Source organism: Hipposideros armiger, unplaced genomic scaffold (genome assembly GCF_001890085.2).
Source record: "Hipposideros armiger isolate ML-2016 unplaced genomic scaffold, ASM189008v1 scaffold_131, whole genome shotgun sequence".
NCBI lineage: Eukaryota > Metazoa > Chordata > Mammalia > Chiroptera > Hipposideridae > Hipposideros > Hipposideros armiger.
In genome coordinates, this window is record NW_017731481.1 from 3,330,734 (window position 1) to 3,352,846 (window position 22,113).

The 22,113-nt window shown below is 38.3% G+C and overlaps 1 protein-coding gene across 1 annotated transcript in view; it reads left to right on the forward strand.

The window, feature by feature from the left end:
- Positions 1-22,113, forward strand: part of PSD3 (pleckstrin and Sec7 domain containing 3) — a 426,096-nt gene that overhangs the window by 102,333 nt on the left and 301,650 nt on the right. The window contains exon 3 of the mRNA XM_019649264.1: positions 20,880-21,978. Within this exon, the coding sequence (XP_019504809.1) occupies positions 20,880-21,978 (1,099 nt within the window). The remainder of the gene's footprint in view (positions 1-20,879; positions 21,979-22,113) is intronic.

A 22,113-nucleotide genomic window follows, 5' to 3' on the forward strand; every position in this document is an offset into this window, starting at 1 on the left:
CTAACGATGCATCTGAAATAGGAATTCTCTCCCAGGAGCTAGCTTTTCAGGCAAGGTAATCACTGTGGTCTTGGTATGTTGAATATGTAACATGAGACATCTGTCAGGTAGTTAGAAATGGTTAATTCTGCTTTTTCTGTGCTTCTCTGGGCTGACCCAACTTTGAGGGGTGGTTGGCACAGTTCAGAGAGTAGGCTGCGCTTTGTTGCTCAGCCGCCATATTTGATCCCTGGAAAGAGAGAATCTGTTTCCTCAATCCAAGTTTCTTTCTTCCTGGTAGTAGTGCCTTTCAAAGAGTGAAGACAATGGGTTGGCATGGTGAAATAATGTGGGTATGTAATGCATGGCTTATTCCTGGCAGTGACTTGACCATTGTCTGTGGGGGAAGGACAGGGCAGAGTACTCAAAGGCTCTCTTAAGCATATCGGCTCCAGTTAGCCTGTCATAGAAAACTCAGATTCTTCCCTTCCATTCTTACTGTGAGACAGACCCACCTTCTGGACTCCTGGGACCTCCCCCAATGAAAGCTAACAAGATTATATGTGAGCTGTTTCTAGCTGTGGCTCCCTTTGTATCTTTTTCTCATTATGTTGTCATTATCGTAAGTTTCTCATATGTTGTCATTATTATAAGTTGCCAGTATCAAAGACAGATAGGAATATAGCCTTGAAACCTTGAACTCTACTTGGTGAGACTCCTTTTGTGTTTAGCTTCCTTCATTCTTGTAGTTAAAAGGATACAAACTGGTCTAAAGTCATCTTGTTTTCGTTCCTTGTTCTGTTACTGGGGTTCAACTGTAGACCCCTGCCCCAGATGCCTGGACTGGCTGATGTTCAGTTTCTTCTGAATTGACTAAGTCATTGACTTCTTTCCCTTTCTTATATAGTAGTCTCCCCCTGATGAGTACTTTCCGCTCAGCAGAAGTGAGGGGTGGACTGGAGCTCAGGGGAGATGTCAGGTCTGCACATGTGGAATTTATCAGCGTAGAGCTTTACTTTCAAACACCGTTTTGTATATTTTCAGTTACTTTTTCCTATGACCTTTCTAATTTTAATCGTACCACAACCCTGTGAGGTAAACATCTTGTTTGCCTACAGTTATTAATTGTTTAAATCATGAATCAAAATTAATTGCAAGTTTATATTTTAGTGAGTACAAAAGGTTAGAAAAAGAAGGTGACTTTTAATGAGATTTTTAAAAGTAACAGGCGAGAGCTGAGGCTCAGAAAGGCAAAACGACTTGCCCAAATCACATGGTAAGTAATCTAGAAAAGGCTGACTCCCTGTAGGACCAGAAATACCAGCTAGTTCTTACTAAATATCTTCTCTATGCTGGACACCAAGCACTTTATGTGTATTAAATTTAAAATGCTTTTGCCACCATAAGTTTGTCTGTCGGATGATAGATATTTCTTCCAAGCTCTTGCATTTTGGAAGGCATAGAATACTAAGTGAGAGGAACAGTGAGCTCAGAACTCTTGGATTCTTGGTACCACCTGTAATGAAAGGGCAGAAGTGCCCCAAGCCAAGAAGACAGCGGAATGACCGAAGAGGTAGAACCACAACCAAGACAGCATGCCACAGGAGCCAATGGGAAACAGAGATTCTAAAGGAACTCCTTTATCCCTCCATCCCTTGCTGACCAGACAGGGCTCTGCTGATGGGGCTGGGTCTAGGGGAGTTCCGGGCCTGGTTCCCTGCCATCAAGCACACCGCGCCCTATTGATCCCTACAGAGAGGTGGAGCCTTACATTCTCCTCTAACCTAGTTGATACCAGATGGGAGCTTCTGAACAGAATCTCTTACTGAAAGAAAGCAAATAAGAACAAACAGCAAATAAATAAAGGGGTTATAGGGTAGAGAATTATAATCCTAATTTAACTAAAGTTTAGCCAGAAGTCAACTTGATGAGTGTAGCTTATAGGGCCCTTCTGGCTAGCTTCCGTTTCCCACTTAAATGCCATTTGGATACTTACTGACTTTTCTACGTTGAGGAAAATTCGGTTCCTCCTGGATTTTGCGTTCCAGTTTTACCTTTGAGTGGATAAGGCCCCTCTCAGGTTACCCCTTCAGCCCAGGACTCCGCTTTCCTTCTGCTCCATGGCTGTCCTGGTGCCCCTCAGTTCTGGTTCCTGGGCCCTATCTATGAGGAAGGCCTTGTGCTTTGACATTTGTGCTTCCTGGGCATCTCAGTGACATGGGATAAAGCAGTGAACAAAAAGGATACAAATCACTGAATTCATGGGTGGTTTCATTTGGGTCAGTGAGGCTTGTATTTTTATTCCATTCTAAATAATAATATTCATTAGCCAGTTGTCATTATTAGAATCTCCTTAGGATAATATTGGAAATAACTAGACTATTCAACAATAACTAAATTATATTACTAAATGGCATATTGTGTGTTCGTTAAAAATATTTGCATGGTTTATATTAATAAAATATAACAAGTATTATTGTAAATAAGTTAATACAAACAGTTAACACTGGGACAAAGCTTAAATTCCCAAGCTATGCTATTAGAATACAAGACAAAAATGAAATACAGTGCAATATGAAATACTGGTTTTGTTTGTTTCCTTTTGTTCTTCTGCAAACTCACATTTGGGCTCCCAATTAAATACCTTCTCCCCCCTGACCTTTTTTTTTTAAAAACTTTGGCCTCCTTTCATCAAATTGTATGTTGGCCAGTTGGCTTAAACTACTTATGTTTTTCATCTGTAAAAAGGAGTTAATAACCTCTAAACCCCTGAATTCGGGTAAAGATGTTTCCCTCAAAAAATTATCAGAAAAGGAGCAGTGGCCTTATGTTCAAGTTCTTCCTGATTCTGTATTAGGGATGTTTTGATTATTTTGAATAACAAAGAACTTTTTGGAGATAAACACAGTAGCTTGAAATATCTACAGATAATGCTAGTTGGGATGCTTACAGAGATCACTAAAATGGGTTAAAAAAAGAGGGAGAGAACAAGTGTAACACACATGATCCTAGAGTTGTAAGTGATCTAGAGTTGTCACTATAAACCATCTTTCTAAAGATGACTTTTAAAGGTCATGCAGTAAATGGTTACATTGTGGAGATCAGCTAAAGTGGATGGGTCTTGTGGATTAGGATAGAATTTCCAGTTACAGCATCATGCAGATTTAAAAATTGCTGTATCTCCACTTAAGACAGAGCTGAAGATGTAATATAACTCAAAATGAGACTCTAGTGGTAGCAAATTGTATGTGTGTGAAAAGCTTGGATGAAATCACTCCCTGAAATGTGAGTAAAAGCAAGTATTTTTATTGTTTTATATATATGTGTTTTATGTATGTACAAAATTAACATAATAAAGAAAGCTTTATGAGAAGCTATTTATTTGACCTACATCCAAAAAATGTATATATTTAAAATTTTTTTAATTCTAAAATCTCATACTAAATTGAATAACAATTAGCTTGCTTGCCTGTTTGTATTACCTTGTTTGAAATGTTTGAGAACTACCACATTATATCAAATAATTTGTTAGCTACAGCTTGTTTCTAAACCAGATGGACAGTGCTAGTGACCCTAATGTCTAGAAATGCATTACTGCTTTGAAATTTTGTTCTTAATGAATGAGTAATTTTTCATTTCTCTTAAAACTTTATAAAATTGGTACCTGGGATTTGTTTTAATTGGGTATGGCAAAGCACACAACCACTGAAATAATTGTCATGAAGGCAGAGGGGCTGGGAGAGCATGGCCTAACCCTTAGTGGGGTTTTTGTGGGAAGGAATGAGTAAGGCAGGGTAGACACCTAAATGAATTTAGGATTAGATTGTTTGAATAATTTCATGAATTCTGGTGTATAGTTTTTATAATTTCATGGGTTCATGGGTTCCTAGTTGGCCAGCACCAGGCTCTGGGGTGATTTAGAGATGGGGGGTATTGACTTAGTGTGAGAGAGCTTGATGGAGAAGGTTGGGGGTGTGGCTCTGGACTGCTTGGCTTGTATATCAAAAGTGTGTTCTCAGGGGAGTCCTTTGCTACTACCCCAGCGAGGGGTTGTTTCTCCAAGTTTAAAACCCCAAATGCTAGAGCATCAATCAGAAAATACGAAGATACAGTCAATACAGACTTTGTTCACATTCAAAATATTTTATAATTTAAATTTCATACTTTATTGAAAAACATTGGTTGCAGTTGGTGGGTATACTTTTATTTATAAAATAGTTCTTTAAATTTTAATGAAAAAGTACATTTTATAAATCTAGCTCTGTTAGTAATATTTCTAGAAAAACAATTTATTCTATTTTACAGAGCAGGTGTAAACAGTATTGACTTGTGAATTTGTAATGGTTCTCCGCTCTGAATATTGATATTATCTATCCTTCAAGGATAATGTCTGCTTTATTAGATTACATTTCAGGGGGAAAAAATAAAACAATTGAGAACTTCAGATGGCATCGCTAACCCAGTTATGGACTTGAGAGCTGTTTCTATATGTATATATATTTTTAGAGATGGTGTCCATGGAGAGACTAGAGAATATATAACAAATTTACTTTTGAGCTTTATTTTTTGAAATTGGTGAGTTTTAGCATGTTAGTCAAAGATACTGTTAATTGAAGCCTAATGTGACATGCTAGACATTTGGAAATGAGACATTTGTGGAGTCGAGACATACTTATTTCCTCATGGTCACTAGTAGTTGCAGTTAAGGGGACCATCTTCGTTACATAGGCTTTATAATCACCCTCATTTCATTAAGCACCCTCACTCATGTATCACTCATGTAAAAGGAAAACTTCTCCTTTTAACATTAGCTTAGCAGCACGCAGATTGGAAATAATGAATCCTATTCAGAGACTGGAAGAAAGTAAAATGGAGGAGCGTTTCATATGCTGTTGCATCACCCAAATGACCCTTTGTGTTCTGTTTGTAATAAGCGTAGCTCCCGAGTATTGGGAAGTAGTGTATTCCGCTTTTTCTTGTTTCCCACAGGGTCATCCATTGACTTTAACTTGGCTTTGGACGGATGTAGGTGCAGAGGATGTAACAGGAAAGTCGTGATAAATAATAGCCCAGACCTCAAACTAGCCTTTGAAACAATAGGGAAATTGTGGTCTTTAATTGTGTACCAGTTAGGATCGTGAAGAGTTGCATGTAACAGAAAACTTGAATTAACTACTTGAACTAAAGGTTTATTTCTCTTCACCATAAAAGAAGATAGGGGTAGGGGGCTTATGGTGGGTTTAGGGACTCTTTCTTTCTGCTCTGTCTCCCTAGCTAGTGGGATGCCTAAAGTTAAGGATGGCTGCCTCAGCTCTACCGCCTTCGGTATTCCAGGCAGAGGAAGGAAGAGGTTAGGGGTGGCAAAAGGGTACATGCCCCCTTTTTTCCCCTTGCAAGGAACTTCCTCGGAAGGCATGCCTAACAACCTCAGCTTCCATCTCACAGGTAATTGTGGGACGGCACTTACCACGAATTAACTAATTCAGTGGGTTAGTTAATGTTGGTGTGAAGCCATCGGAGGTTGTCCTACCTGATTTTCCAACCAACTCTGGAAAGATAGCAGTTTTTCTTGGAGAGGTTTTTAAAAAGGGAGGAAGCTGGCAGTTTTAGTTAAAAAATAATACTGAATAGTAAAATGAAAATAACAGTAGAATTAATGATGATTATACTAACAGTAAAATTTATTTTATTATTGAACTTTATTATATACTAGTTGCTAATCTGAGTGCTTTATATATTTATATGCATAGTGCACTTGGCCCTCAGAATGCCATTATTGTCCTCATTTCTTTAGATGAGGACATTGAGCCCCTCAGAGGTTCAATAATTTGCTTAACGTGACATATTTGGAAAGTGATGGAACCCACATTACAAGTCTAGACCGCGTGCTTTAATCACATTTTTATACCGCTCTGTGATTTAAAAACCAGTATCTCAGAAATAAGGACACTAAAGCTGAGAGATGGTAAGTCGTTGGATCAAGGTCACATGAAACTGCGGCTGGATATTATTTCCACTGTCCTGGTATGCTTTCTCTGGGTGCGCTCTCTACCTTTGTCCTCTTATATTTGGGTATATCTTCTTGGGAGGAGGCTATTTTTGGCTTGCTGTGGCTCTAAATGCTGAAAATTATATTCTTCCTTTAGAATTCTTTTACTTGATAAGGAAATCCTCAGGAGATAGCATAGCTTAGAGGTCGACAGGGTGGCCTTTGCATTTGCAGCCTGAGTGCCTGTGTTTGGATCCTGCCTGTGCCAGCTGTAGTCATGGGATATTGGGCAAGTCACATACCTCTCGTGTTTTAGTAGCCTTATCTGTAAAATGGGTTAATTATGGTAGCTATCCCACAGGGCGGCTGGTCAAAATGGATAAGTTGATATGACAAAGCAGCTTAGTGAAGCACCTGACACATAGTAAACATTATATAAATATTTGCTATTCCAATTACATTATTTATCAGAAATGTACACTCCAAATTACACTTAACACATTTTCTAGCACCTAATTAGACACTCAGTAAATGTATATGGAATGAACAAAAGTAACCATCAATTGCTTTTTGTCAGCCTCTGCTTCTTATACTGGTTAGAATATTTAGGTTATAGAAGATGAGTTATTTTTAATGTTTCTATTAACCTCCATTACCAAGACTAAGGACCAATATTACATTTATGCTATTCATCTTCTGCTATTTTTCACCTCACTTTTCTCATTTATAAAACCATTAGTTTTTACATTTAGTATTTTTATTGAGATTGTGTTGAAAAGGTATTGCATACATCCAAGGTACTATTAGTGATGTAAAAGTTTATGCCGTCATATTTAAAAGTGGCTGTTAATGACTTTGAATCTTTTCATGACACATTTTTCTAAGTAACATCAGCCACCCATTAAATATTAATTTAATTACAGGAACGGTAATGTAATCATCGATAAAGTGACTTTAGATGGCAGCGTCATTTAGCAGTGAGATAAGGACTGACAAAAGATAAGGATTTTTATCTTCCTACAGTGTTTTTTCAACATTATATTTGCTTTTGCCTTTTCTATTTAAATAACCCAAGAATTAAACCCTTTTAAAGGGAAACCATCCATCTCCTTTCACATGTGTCATTCCTGAATCAGAGAAAATGCTGCATAATACTAAGATGACAGCCCCACCTCTGATGTCACCGAGGATGGTACAATCCTCTCGGAGCCTTTGCTGGGGCTCCTGCTGCTGCACTGGGGAAATGGTTACATTAAAGCTAACTCCCGTCATCTCAATTATCTCCTTGGAAGTAGTTTTCACAAATATAGAAAAGCCCTACGGTGGTTGTTTTTCGGTAAGCTACCAAGGTAGAGAGCCACAGAGGCAGAAAGGGCGAGTGAGCGAGCGAGAGAACAGGCTGCTTAGCCTTTGTGAGCCAGGGACTCAGGCGGCAGCTCCTGTAGGCAGGTTCCGAGAGCTCAAAGTGCTTCCATTGACATCACCGTGTGCAGTGCAGGGCAAAAGGGGCTGCCAGGAAATTTGAAACTAATTTGCTTCCAGCTGACTAGAACAGCAGATTTTGAATTAGCTGGCTGCTTTTTCTAGCTAACTTTTCTCAAGCGTTAAGCTGATGAACTGGGCATTTTCTATGATCAATGGGTAACTGCTGGAGCTACAGTAATCTCTGTGAGTAACCTCTATTTGTAGGTCTATGCAGGCAAATCTATTTTTATATATCTCTCTCTTGTAAAATGCTGCTGTGAAATGATCCGTCTGTATTATTGACTGCTTTTGCTTATTAGTCTTGTCTTGTGACTGTCCCAGTAGGAGACACCTGGGGCTATACCAGGCTTTGCTGAATCCTGACATACACAAGAGCTACTGCATGTATTCAGGGATACCCACGCCAACCCTTCTTGAATCCTCCAGTCATCAGAAAGATGCCACCTGCCCTCCCAATGCTTTTTGCCCAGTACTTCACGTGGCTTGTTTATTTTAGCATCTGACATTGGATTTTCCAAAATTTTTATGTTAAAATGGAAAGCAGAATATTATTCTTACCTGTAATTTTATTTCCTTTCGCTGTTGTTGTTGGTGGTTTGTTTTTTTTTGGTTTAGTTTTGTTTTGATTTTTGTTCAACCAGCTTTCTTGGGAACACAGAATTTTGTCATCCTATTTCTGCTCCCCGTTTTCGATGTATTATATAGAAAGAAAGAGGAAAACAGGCTACCCCTGTAGTTTTAGAAAGGCAGTATTGTGGCGCTTGATGGGAATAGGGGAGGAGTTTCTCTTAAAGAGCTCAAACTCTTTTCCATCTGCATACCTGAAGTATGGCTCTGCCTCGGTAGATTGGAAGAGAACAAGGGAGCCGTAGGGTCGCACCAGAAATGTTCTGTGAACACTGTAGGCTGAAGTAGTTCTACTGGAAGTTTATAATAGGTATTATAACTCAGTTTACATATGGGGTGTGTTTCCTGTCTATTGAAAGTGTCACTTTTAGAGTAATTCAAGGTTTATTTCTTTATCTTCAGGGAGCTCTACTTTAAACTTTCTGGAAAATTTGCATTTTTCAGATATACATGTCAGTTTGCAGCCTGAATCCTTAGCAAACCTGTGAGTTTTTTACTGAGCATGAAAACGACTGAATGCAAATGTGGATCAGCCGAGTCTTATTGCAGACTGGAGGCTGAGTGGGGTGGTGGTTTGTTTACCACTGCACCCAACCTCTGTTTTGACACCCCGCAGGTTAGAGAAGCCCACAGCTATAGTTCATCATCCCTGCTAGGAACCAGCTGCTTGGCATTCATGATTTTTAAACGATTGTACAGTATTTTGAAACATCAACTTTATTTTTTAAAATATAAAATATTTCATACTAGAATTTATATGAATACTACTATGTCCAGGTTAACTTTAGCAGGAGAGCATGCTATCAGCAAGATCATGGAGTTTTTTAAAGGTTTAAACGTTTTTTGTTTTTTTTGTTTTGTTTTGTTTTTTGCCTTTTCAAATGAAATAAAAACAAAACAGTCAGTGAAGATCAGAGAACTTTTAAAATTGGGGTTTTCAGAGAATAGAATGGTGGTTACCAGGGTCTGGGTTGGGGGGGGTGTGAATGAGAGATGTCGATCAGAGGGTATAAACTTCCAGTTAGAAGATGAATAAGTTCTGGGGCCCTAATAATGTGCAGCGTGGTGATTATAGTTAATATTGTATTATATACTTCCCAGCTGCTGAGAGAGTAGACCTTAAATGGTCTCACTACAAAAAATAAAATAAGGTAATTGTATGGCATGATGGAGACGGTAGCTAAGACTATGATGGTGATAATCATTTTGCGATTTATAAACTTACACAATGTTGCATGTCAATTAAATCTCAATAAAGCTGGAAAAAAATTAAAAAATAAACTTGGGTTTTCAGAAGTGTGGATTCCTAAACAGGAAGAAGTAGTAGAAAATGGATAGAATGGATGAAATCAGAGGAGCAACTCTGATCAGAAGCGATTAGGCTAAAAGGAGAAGCATAAGGTGGGGATACAAAGAGAAATAAAAATTATGAGAGGTGGATGATGGATAAAAGTGAGGGAAGCTACTCTTTGAGAAAAGGAAACCAGCTTTACAGAAGAATGATTTTGAAGAGAAGCATAAATGCGGCTCTTAGAGGTTAGTGTTTTTTCTCCATGATGAGTAACAGTGCACACTTGCAGGGAGAGACTTCGGTTGAAAATTAGTGGGCTGTTCCTGGGTCACTCATTTTTACCTTCTCTGTGCTGTATGTGGTGCTGATCCTCAGCTTACAGATCTGCCACTGAACTTGACTAGAATGGTAAGCGACTGTCATTTCCCCCAGGGATTTGAACCGAGTGAGAAAAATTGGGCTCTGAGTCATTAGTATGTGAAATGTAGTTCAAGGTAAGCACCAGCTGTAACTATTAATCACTCGGGGAAAGAGTGTTCAATTAATGGGACAGTTTCTGTTCATGTGCACATGCTAATAGCTTGTGTAGGGGCTCTCACAGGCCCTTTCCTGGTTTTTGCAGCATATAAATACCTTAAATATCTGTGCTTTTGGAGAGTTGTTAGTGACCAGACGATAGCCAGCATCCTCAACTGGGCACTGTAGCCTTCACCAAAATGGGAAAAGCGTGTGCCAGAATCTTATTATGTACTTAGATTACGCTTAGTAAATTCTCATTACTCATACTCATTTTTTGTTAATTTTTTCAGACTAAATATATGTTTTGTTGCTTAGGAAAAATATGGATTAGATTATTTTCCTGTTTTTTTTTTTTTAAGTACAACTTTTTCTGTTGCATTGCAAACCTGAACCATGCATGCATATATCACTATATTACTGGAGGGGTTTCTTGATAATTAAGCCTTAAAAACATTGATCATTATTATTCACAGTTAAGGATTATAGTTACTTATAGGTGAAATGCATTTGAGATTTTTTAGCTTTGCAAGGCTTACTTCCTTTCTATATTTGCTTTGTAAATTGGACCTTTGTCTCCCAATTTTTTAATTAATTTCATGAAATTTCAGACTAAAGGGGCCAAAGTGGTTACCCTTCTGTCTGTGGGATAGAATGCCTTCCCTGTCAAGTCAGGGAAGGAGGGGTGTGTGTCTTTAAGCTGGTTTCCATAAATTTTCTAGTGTTTAAATACTTAAGGATTTATAGTTCTTTTATCACACTACCTGATTATGTAAGTTTTAGCGTGTCTGCTGACTGATAGTCATTGGAAAACAGAGAGCACCAAGGACGTTGTTCCGTCTATGAACAACCTACATGGAAAGAAGAGAAAACAGATTTTTAGTGGTTAGGTTAGCCATACATAAAGGATTAAAAATTGGTTGAATTGTACTCCCAGAAAATAGATTATAGACCCGTAGAGCTCTCTCACAAATGCCTCACTAGAGTGAATCTGCCCATGCGTTTTTATTTTACAAGTCATATATCCAATGACATAACGTTAAAAATCTGGGAAAATATCCTGGTTTTTAAAAATTGAAAAATCTTACCTTTCCCTCAGCCTTTTTCCTGTAAGCTCTAATGTAATTTCCTAAAGGCTATGTACAGATGTTAAGGTACCAACATTTACTAATGCACATGTTTACATTTGCAGTTTTTTTTGGATTTTAATGTCTTCTTGTATAAGTGTAGAGTTATGGACCACTCACTGTGAGAGAAATTTACTATGGGCTACATAAATGTAGTATATTTAACAGAGAAATTTACTATGAGAGATCATACCATAGTAAAGGTGATTCTCTTCCGACTTCATAAGGCCCCGGGGTGACAGGAGGGCCAACCAGACCAGAGTGAGCAAGACTTTCTCTCGGTAGGAATAAGAGACTGTGTGCTTTTCTTTAGTTGTTGTCTATTTGATTAAACAGATGGACCTTTCAGTTAAGAGTGAGGAACTCTGGAGATTATTTTTTAGAATAAAAAAGTAGCCATTTAAATGTAGTCAGGACGACTTCTAGATATTGTTGTAGTGCTCTGGAGAAGTGCTTCTCATACTTTAATGTGTATACAAATCATCCAGGGTTCTTTTTAGAAATACAGGTTATGATTAGGAAGGTCTGGGGAAGTACCTGAGTCTGAATTTTTAACAATCTCTTGGGTGATACCTGTGCTACTGTCCCAAGGCCACCCCAAGCAGGAAGGTCCTAGGGTAGTACTTTCAAGTAGAATTTTCTGTGACTGTGGAAAAATATTATATATCTGTGTGGTGCAGTATGGTAGCCACTGGCTACCTATGGTATTGAACACTGGATTTTTTTATTTTATTTTTTTTATTTTAATTAATTTAAATTTACATAGCCATGTGTGGCTGTGACAACCATAATGTACAGCATAGCATGTAGAAACTAAGATAATCAATTGAAAATTGTGTGCTTAATGGTAATAGCCCATGTAGAATCATGTTGAATTCTAGAACTGTGGCCAAGGTTGTCTCCATTTAACATTCCCACTGCCGAATTTTGTCTGCAATAGACTAGTATATACAGGTGGAGTGGCTAAATTGCATGCTCCCTGATGGTACGAGTCATGCTGACCTTGTTTGTTGCTCTGATTTGCAGTGCTCAACACATACGTGGTGTACAATAAATATTGCTGAGCAAATGGAAGAATTAGCTAGCTCTAAAGTTAGGAAGGACCCCTAGAATATTTCCAGCATTCTATTCAAGCCTGTACTTGGGAGTAGGGGACAGAATTTGAGTGACACTGACACGTAGTATTTTGCTTGTGCTTTGGGAGGCTTCTTTTTGTTTTCAGGTTCTATTAAATGATATCTTGTTGGTTATAGTACATTCTTCATTTTTCCACTGATTCAACAAATATATCCATTTTGCTAGGTACTGTTGTTCTAGGCTCTGGGGGATATAATGGTGAAGAAAGCAGACAAAAGTTTTTGCCTTTTGGAGTTTATATTATAGTGGCAACAAAACAAAATGTTTTGCCTAAAGACAGCTGGACCCAATTTCTGGGGAATATGTTTGTCTAGAATTCATGATTGTGGTTCTCCTGAAGGCTGTAGGGATAGACATGACAGTTATGTTCTCTTAGGAAACTATATCCCATTGCTCAGAATCCCTCATAATAAACTTTTTTACTTGCTTCATATTTCAGCTTCCTGTGACCTAGTATGCAGTAGAATTGCCAAATAGCTCGTTATTAGTATTATTATTTTCTTCAACCATTTTGTTTTAAGGAGTCTGCTAGACAGAGTGGAAGAAAATTCATTTCATTTACTGGTCCTCAGATAGGATTATTCTTAGATGCACACAGTTCTTTCTGAAGTCCATCTTATGGAGCAGGCTCATTTCCCCACGATTTGAAGATTTTTTTTTAATTGAGGTATAATTTTCATACAACATTATATTAGTTTCAGGTGTGCAGCATAAGGACTCAATAGTTGTTTATATTGTGAAATGATCACCGTAAGTCTAGTAAACATCCATCATCATACATAGCTACCCAATTTTTTCTTGTGGTTAGGACTTTTAAAATCTATCCTTTTGGGAACTTTCAAATATGCAATATGGTATTATTTACTTCAATCACCATGCTGTATTACATCTGTATTACAGTACATTACGTCTCCATGACATATATTTTATAACTGGAAGTTTGTACCTTTTGACCCCCTTTGCCCATTTTACCCACTCCCACCCCCTCTGCCTCTTGGCAGTCACCAATCTGTCCTTTGTATCCATGAGCTTGGTTTTTTTGTTTTTAGTATTCCACATATGAGTGAGATTATATGACATTTATCTTTTTCTGACTTATCTCATTTAGCATAATGGCCTCAAGGTCTATCTATGTTGTGGCAAATGGCAAGTTTTCCTTTTTTATGGCTGAATAATATTCCATTGTATGTATATATACCACATTTTATTTATCCATTCATTCATCAATGGGCACTTAAATTGTTTCCGTATCTTGGCTATTGTAAATAATGCTGCAGTGAACATGGGGGTGCACATATATTTTTCAGTTAATGCTTTTCTTTTCTTCAGATATATACCCAGACGTGAAATTGCTGGGTAGTAAGGTAGTTCTATTTTTAATTGTTTGAGGAACCTCCATACTGTTTTCCATCATGGCTGTACCAATTTACATTCCCACAAACAGTATACAAGGGTTCCCTTTTCTCCATATCCTCACCAGCACTTGTTGTTTCTGTGTTTTTGATAATAGCCATTCTGACAGGTATGAAGTGATTATTTCATTGTGATTTTGATTTTTAATTACTAATATCCTACTGTTGATCTGAAGCTATACCAATAATATAAACAATCGATAACATATATTTTATGTTACATGTAATATATACTCTATTACACTAAAGTAAGCTAGAGAAAAGAAAATGTTATTAAGAAAATAAAAATACATTTACAGTATTTTTTGACAAAAATTCACATACATAGTATACAAGGAAGTGGATTGCACAGCTCAAACTGGTGTTGTTCAAGGGTCAGTTGTACCTGTTGGCCATCTTCATGTCTTCTTTGGAAAAATGTCTATTCAGATCCTCTGCCCAGTTTTATAGGATTGTTTGGGTTTTTTGCTATTGAGTTGCATGAGTTCTTTATATATTTTGGATATTAACCCTTTATCAGATATATGATTTACAAATATTTTCTCCCATTCAGTAGGTTGCCTTTTCGTTTTGTTGATAATTTCCTTTGCTGTGCAGAAGCTTTTAAGTTTGATGTTGAAGAAATGTTTTTTTTTAAATTCTACTTTATTTCATTAGAATCCTGTCCCTGTGTTCCAGAAATGGATGGCGATTTAATATACAACCCAAAGCGCTCCTGAAATTGATCTTTAACATTCGAAAGTGTTCCATTTCTTTCTCAGTATATTAAATCAAAAGAAAAAATATTTTTAAAACTCAGTGGATGTAGTTTATCATAGGAAAAGCATCTTTACTAAACAACAGGAAACAATTTGTTAGGAATCTTCCCAAATACACAAAACAGTGGATAAGATTCTTGTTAGGAAAGAACAACTCCAGCGGAAATATAAATAGGTAACCCTCAAAAGCATATATATTTCACATGAGTGTGAAAAGATCTTCCCTCTGCCCCCCTAACCTCCTGCACACTTTACATTTTCATTCCTTAAAGGGGGAAAAATGCAGTAAAACTATGAGCTCTTATTAATTCAGATTCTACTAGTGTGTGGTTATAGTTAAGTAAGTGCTAAAGTTCTTTTTCTATACTTAGCAAATCCCTTTGTCACAGATATGAGACCAAATTTGGGCAGGACTAATTCAGTAAGACTTTCCGGAGGAGTAATAGCTATTTCAGTTTTCAGTTGAATTCTTCCGTTAGTAATAGATGTAGGCTGACAGAAGGCAAAGGAAAAGCTTTGCAAGTTAGGTATCAGAGCCACAGCAGTGGCTTCGAGGCATGTTGAGATTAGAGAGGGCTGGCACAGAGGGCGGGAGGTGATGATGGGTGTGGATACTGTCTGGAGTGGGAGAGGGGCCGGCCTTGCACCTTTGTTCTGTTCATCTCACCTTTGTCCTGGCTCAGGCACTGACCAGCTCACCTGCACAATTGCCAACAGCTTGTATTGTGACTCCTGAGTCCACTTATGCTTGTACTTTCTCCCCAGTGCATCTTTCACATTCTGCCAAGTCGAAAGAACATGCTAAACAGGCTTCTCATGCTTTAGGCAATATTCAGTTTTAGATCCCCCATGTTCAGTACATAGCAGGTAAATGTTTGCTCAATTGAGTCAGTGAATTTTGGAAATGATGGGCATTTAACGGAAAGTAAAATGGAGCAGAAAGAAATTTTAAGTAGAAGAAGCACTAAGTCCTTTTTTTTTTAAGTCCCCCTAACATAAATAGTCCCAATTTTTAAAAAATAAGGAAAAAATCAGAAATTCTAAATAAAAAGATTCAGATTAATATTTTACGAAGTTTTGTTTGTTGTTAAAGACAGTTCCAGTGGTGACGAGAAATGCAAACAGCAAAAATAAACCGCTGTTGCATTCTAACAAAGGGATGCCTTCTTTGAAAGAAGGATTTGATGCTATGCCAAAGCTTGAGAGGAGTGCTCTGACGAAGAGCCATGTGACCGTTAAGACTATTTCTACCCAGAAGCCACCCCTAGAAGATTTTCTCATTCTTTATCAGGTTTGGTAACATTACTGCTTTTAGAAATGAAGGTCTGACAACTCAAAGGCCTCTTAGCTTTTCCCAGAAATTTACTCCTGAGAATCAAAAGCCCAGAAATCTAGCTCTGACTTTTAATTCTCATATAATATTTTATTGCACATTTCACTTACCCGGGTCAAGTCATTTAGCCTCTCAACAGCTATTTCCCCTGTTCTATGCCAGTCCTAATTTAGTTAAAAAGTAAATAAAATGTATTATTAGAATAGTACTTGTTAGAACAGGAGAACTGAATAGAATAGTCCGTAGGCTGTCACATGGGGCTTTGCTTCTCCCCTTCTCTCTTTTATCTACTTACTTAGACCAGTTGCCAAGTTGTTATAAGAAGGCATCACAAGCATTTGCCCACAATTGATGCATTTGCTGTCTCTTTCATGAGGTACATTTTAATGAAGAATATTAAAAATGGGGTGGAGAAATTATTTAATTTTGTGGAGGCCCCTTTTCTTGATTTCTTCATGGTCACTTCTCTTTGGACCAGTGTGCCAGTGTTTATTTTACTGGTTGTTTTATAGATCACAATTTAAACTGTTAGAACAAAGTGGGAAGGCTCCTAAATGATAAAGCTGAATTTTACTTCCTTTTGGTGAGTGGATTTCACTATTGTATATTTTGGTGTTGAATTTACACATGGCTTCATTGGTCACTATGGACAGTTTTGTTAAAACATTTCATGATAGGTTAAAAACTATAGCCATTGGAAGCTTTAAAATACAAGCTGACATCATGTTTAGTATTTATTTAATGTGTATGTGCTATATGGAAGATACGGCTAAAAGTCTCTTGACGTTTGTAAGGAGAGGTGACTTCTGGCAAGGCTGGTGATTAAAGGAAGGTTTAATTAAGGAGAGGGGATTTCAACTAGGTCTTGAAAGATGAAACTAATCTGATCATGTAGAGATGAGAAGAAAAGGAATGTCATGTGGAAAAAAGAGTTTGAGGAAAGGCAAAGTAGTATAAAGCTCAGAGTACATCTATAGTTAACTTTATTTCTAGTATATATTAGAGAGAACTTTTTCAAGCTATTCATATGCCCCCCCCCTTCTGTTAGAGAAGCAATGGTATAACATTTGAAAAGAGAAGTTGAACAAAAGAAAGAGAGAGTAAATTGGGAAAGATAGATTGGGACTGAATCATGGATCCTAACTTTTAGATCAGGAGTTGGACTTTCAACGTGATTCTGTAGGCAGTGGGGAACTATTGGAAGCAACCTAAACTTTTGTTTTAGGAAGATTATTGTATATAAGATGAAGTGGGAAAATGAGGCTGGACATTAGAGAACCATTTCAGAAGATTTTTTAAGTTTCAGGGAAAAGATTGAAGACACATCATAGGGTACCTCACTGCCGATAAAGATGGAGGGGAGGGGAGCGATGCAAAGCGTAGCAGAGGTAGAAGAGACAAGCTCTGATTTTTATTTGTTGTGTCATGTTGGTAAGTGCATCATTCCTTTGAGCCTGTTTTCTCACCTAATTATGTTAGGTCGCTGAATTAATGCCAAGATTCATTTGACCTTTGAAATTTTATATTCTGTGATCCTCACGTTTTTGTAAAACTATACTCTAGCTTAGAAAAATAATGACAAGCATTATGAACTCTAAAGGAAATATTTCCCAATGTGGACTAAATACTTCTCTAATCACTGTATGCTATTTTACTGTGTTAATAAAGAAAAACATGATTTTGAATTGTTCATTTTTTTCTTCCTTTCATTGCATATTATCAATAAATTTATAGCTTTAAAGTGCTGAAGAAACTAAACTCCCCTGAGTAACTAAGGGAGAGAAAACTGTTAACAGCCTTAAAAAGTGTAAAAAGGTATAAACAAATGCCATATAGAATACTCCCCAATTCATTTTGTGGTCAGCATTACCCTAAATCCAAAACCAAACAAAGATGATGCAAGTACAGACCAATACTGCTTATGAATATAGATGCAAAAATACTAGAAACCTGATCTAGCAACTTTATAAAAAGGATTATGCACCATGACCAAGTGGGATTTATTCCAGAATGCAAGATTGGTTCAGTATATAAAAAAATCATTTAATGAAATGCACCATGTTACCAGAATAAAAGACAAAACCCACATGAGCATCTCAATTGACAGAGAAAAGGTATTTGATAAAATTTGACCCCCTCTCATGATAAAAACACTTGATAAACTAGGAGTGGAAGGGGTCTCCCTCAATCGTAATATAGGATGTATATGAAAAATCTACAGCTAACATCATACTTAGTGATGAAAGACTGAAACTGAAAGCCTTCCCCTAAGATCAGGAACAAGAGAAGGATGTCTGCCCTTAGCACTTCTATTCAACTTTGTACTGGAGGTTCTAACCAGGACAGTTAGGCACGAAAACGAAATAAAAGACACCCAGATAAGAAAGAAAAAAAAAAACTATCTCTATTCACAGATGACATGCTCTTGTATGTAGGAGGAAATCCTAAGGCATCTACAAACCAGCCATTAGAACTAATAAGTTGGGCAAGATTGCAGGATGTAAGTTCAATATACAGTAACCAATTGTATTTCTATATGCTAGCAGTGAATAAGCTGAAAATGAAATGAAAAAGAAACAATTTTACTTGTAATAGTATTAAAAAGAATAAAATACGTAGGAGAATAAATTCAGTCACTAGGGAAATGCAAATCAAAACCACAGTAAGATACCATTCCACACCCACTAGGATGGCTATAATAAAAAAGATAGACAATATTGCTGGTAGGAATGTAAAATGGTGTAGTTGCTTTGGGAAACTGGCATTCTCAAAACATTCGACATAGAGTTACATGACCCAGAAATTTTACTCCTAGGTATATACCCAAGAGAATTGAAAATAAGTGTAGACATAAAAATCACAATAGCCAAAATGTGGAAACAACACAAATATCCATCAGCTGATGAATAGCTGAAGAAACTGGTATATTCATACGATGGAATATTATTTGGCAATAAAAAGGAATAAAGTTCTGACACATGCTACAACATGGATAAAACTTGAAAACATTGTGCTAAGTGAAAAAAGAGAGACATAAAGTGCCACATTGTGTGATTCTGTTTATATGAAATATTCCAAATATGCAAATCTGTAGGGACAGAAGGTAGATTGGTAGTTACCAGGGTCTGAGGGGACAGGGCAGTGGGGAGTCACAGCTCATAGATATGGGGCTTTGGGGGGAGTGAAGAAAATGTTCTGGAATTAGTGGTGTTGGCTGCACAATTTTGTGAATGTATTAAAAACCACTGAATCTTTTTTTTTTTTAAGATTTTATTGGGGAATTCGAGGAGGGGAACAGTGTTGGGGCATTGGGGAAGGGAACCAGCCAAGTTATTCTTTAATCTTCGTTGTGAAGGGCGCCAGTTGCCATCTGGCTTCCCGTCGGCAGCTCGTGGCCTCTAAGCTCAAGGTGCTGTGTTCAGTCTTAGTTGCGGGTGGGCGTAGCCACCATCCCATGCGGGAGTCGAACCAGCAGCCTTGTTGTTAAATGCACACACTCTGTCCACTGAGCCATCTGGGCGGCAGCTCAGCTCAAGGTGCCGGCCGAGTTCAGTCTTAGTTGCGGGTGGGTGTAGCCCACCATCGAACAGGCAATCTTGTTGTTACACAAGCTGAGCCATCCTGCCACCTATTGGCAGCTCAGCGACAGCTCAGTTTGGGCGCAGTGTCACTGACCCATGTGGGATTTGAACCAGCAAACCTGTTGCTCAAAGCTAGCATTCTTAAGCCAACTCTTAACCAACTGAGCCACTCGGCTGGCCAAAAAAAAAAAAAAAACAAACCACTGAATCTTAAATGGGGAAAAATTCAAAGTCCTATGGCTTTAAAAATGTCAGCATGTTATCCTAGATAGAGCGTTCTTTATTTAGTTTTTAACTGTCTTCCTTTTCAAAATCAGGGTTTGAAAAGTTGCTTCCTCTTCAGATTTCAGCAAGCCATATCCTCTTAGTTCTGTCTTGCGATGGTATTTTAAATACTGCCATTGCAGAGAAGTGTTTCTTGGATTCTACCAATATCTGATTCAAATTTAATTTTAAAAATATATTTCAAATTATTTTAAAAATACAATATGAAACAGTGCATGCTCTCTAATGTATTACTATTTATCAAATTTTGCATGCTGTGGGATACCGTATGTTTATTCATGGTGCCAAGTTACCTCATTTTGTGCATGCCTTGGAATCAAGTCTTCCAGGTTGTTCCAGTGTATATATTCCTTCAGACATTTGTCAAATATGTCAATCAACAGGAAGGGTGTAGCTCTCAGTGCTTTAAAAACAACAACCACCAATGTCCTCTTTTATGAACTTGTCAAAGTGAGTACACTGCCTTTCTAGTGTACATGAGGATTTTCTTAATACAAAGTAACCAAAACCAAGTTAAAAAAAAAATACTGGGCACATAGGACTGTAATTGTTATGCATAAACCCCCAATTTAAATTTTTGTTCATCAGAACATTTCCACTATTCTGACTGCCATTTTTGTAAGAAAATGTAAATTCGATCTAAAATAGTAAATATATACTAATTATTATTTTTTTCATTGCTTCATATATTGGCATTCTGCATAAGGTACCATGTAAATTTTATGCAGCTGGGATCCAGGAAAATTTTCTCAACACCTTAAGTTTCCTATTCCATTTCGAATTCACTCTTACTCTCCAGGGATGTTTTAGAAGCATTCCCTCCCACTCCCCATTGCCACCCCCCGAAATCAAACAGTGAAGGGGAGCCTTCTAACTGAAAAAATATTTACTGACTTTAAATAGATCATTTTTTTTTTTACTGAGGCCCCATCTCAGAGATTTTACTGTGCAGACATTGTTGGCTGGATCATAAGGCTATTGTTGTTTTGCCCAAAACGCGTATAAATATTTTAGTTGCTTTTGCATGAGTGGTATTTGGAAAGTGATGTGTATCCTTATTTTAATCTGTTTCTGCATATGCAGCAACCGAGTTGCATGTGTGGGACTTTTTCAGAAGCAGGGTTAACTATGTCATGCATCATTAGATTGCCTCCTTCTCTGCCAAAATCCTTCTGGTTCCATTCATGTAAGCTAAGTAGAAGGGACCGCTGGCAAGGTTATGTGGAGCGGCGGGAGGAGCAAGACAGTGGAAGAATCAAATAAGGATTACCAAATGCCTAATATGTGTGGATAGTTCTTAACACACGGTGGAACCTGTCGTTCAAAACAAGTCACGTGTCCATTCTGTTCTATTCCTAGGTGATCATGGAGGAAGCACTTTACTCCCACCAAATGTCACAAATGAATTTCCAGAATATGGGACCATGGAGGAAAGTGGAGAAGGCCTAACAACTTCCCTCGAGTTTGATGCAGAGTCTCTGCCATGCCGCCCACCAGGGCAGCAGGGCGTCCAGCTTGTTGCTGGCCACCTCTCTGGGCTCGACAGTGCTACCAATGGACCAAAAGATGTTGGGGAGGCCCCTTTTCAAAGTCACCTCAAGGAACAAAGTTTACAACCTATTGACTCTCTGATTTCAGCTCTGAAAGCTACAGAAGCCAGAATAGCTTCAGGAACGTTACAGACAACACAGGTACTAGACAAAGATGCTGTTTCTAGTTTTCCAGTTCAGCAAGTGGACAAGGAGCTGGACACTGCCAGTCAGAAGACACAGAGAGCTAACAAACTGTTTCCTGCTGGCCAAGAACATATACCTCTTTCAGCTGAAGTTACGACCGAGGACAGATTTTCTTTGAGCATCCAGAAGGATCTTTCTGTAGGATTAACTGGAGAAACTCAGGCAGAGCTTTCCCAAGGAACTAATGGTGGGAGAAAAGCGGCTCCCCACGTGCAGGAGCCCGCTTGTCCAGTATTCCACGTGGGGAGCCGAGCAGCGCCCCACCCCTCTGCGGGCAGTGTTGGTTTTGTGAGAGCGTGGAGGTCTGATGTTGGGGGCGAGCGCCCAGTGGGATGTGATAGAGGCAGCACCACGGGACGCCCAGGCCGGGTCAAACATGTGGAATTTCAAGGGGTGGAAATACTGTGGACAGGAGAAGAGAAAAGAGAGACACGGCATCCTGGGGATTTTGAGGCATCCTTGGAAAGGACTGCCGCTCCTGAAAGCAAAGGGTTCTCCAAAGTGCCAAGCCATCTCATCTCGTCTGCGGGTTTGTATAACTCAGTTGGTTTCACTGAGAGTGTTGGGGGCGAAACCTGGAGATCTCCTTCACAGGGGCCTGCCACTGGCTCGGGACCATTTCCCCCTGTGCCTCTTGTGGAGAGTGCGGAGGATGAAGTCTTCCTAAAGGAAAGCAGAGACCATCTTGAGAAGAAACTTGAACTGGAGAGAGACAAGGAGAGGTGAGCAACCGTGGTAGGCCTGCTGTCTGTGACGCCTGGTTCATATTATGAGAAACCATTATCCTGTGCTTGGCTGTGAGAACTCAACTCACAATATCCAGGGTCCTTGTTATCATAGAATGGAAAGGAAGTTCC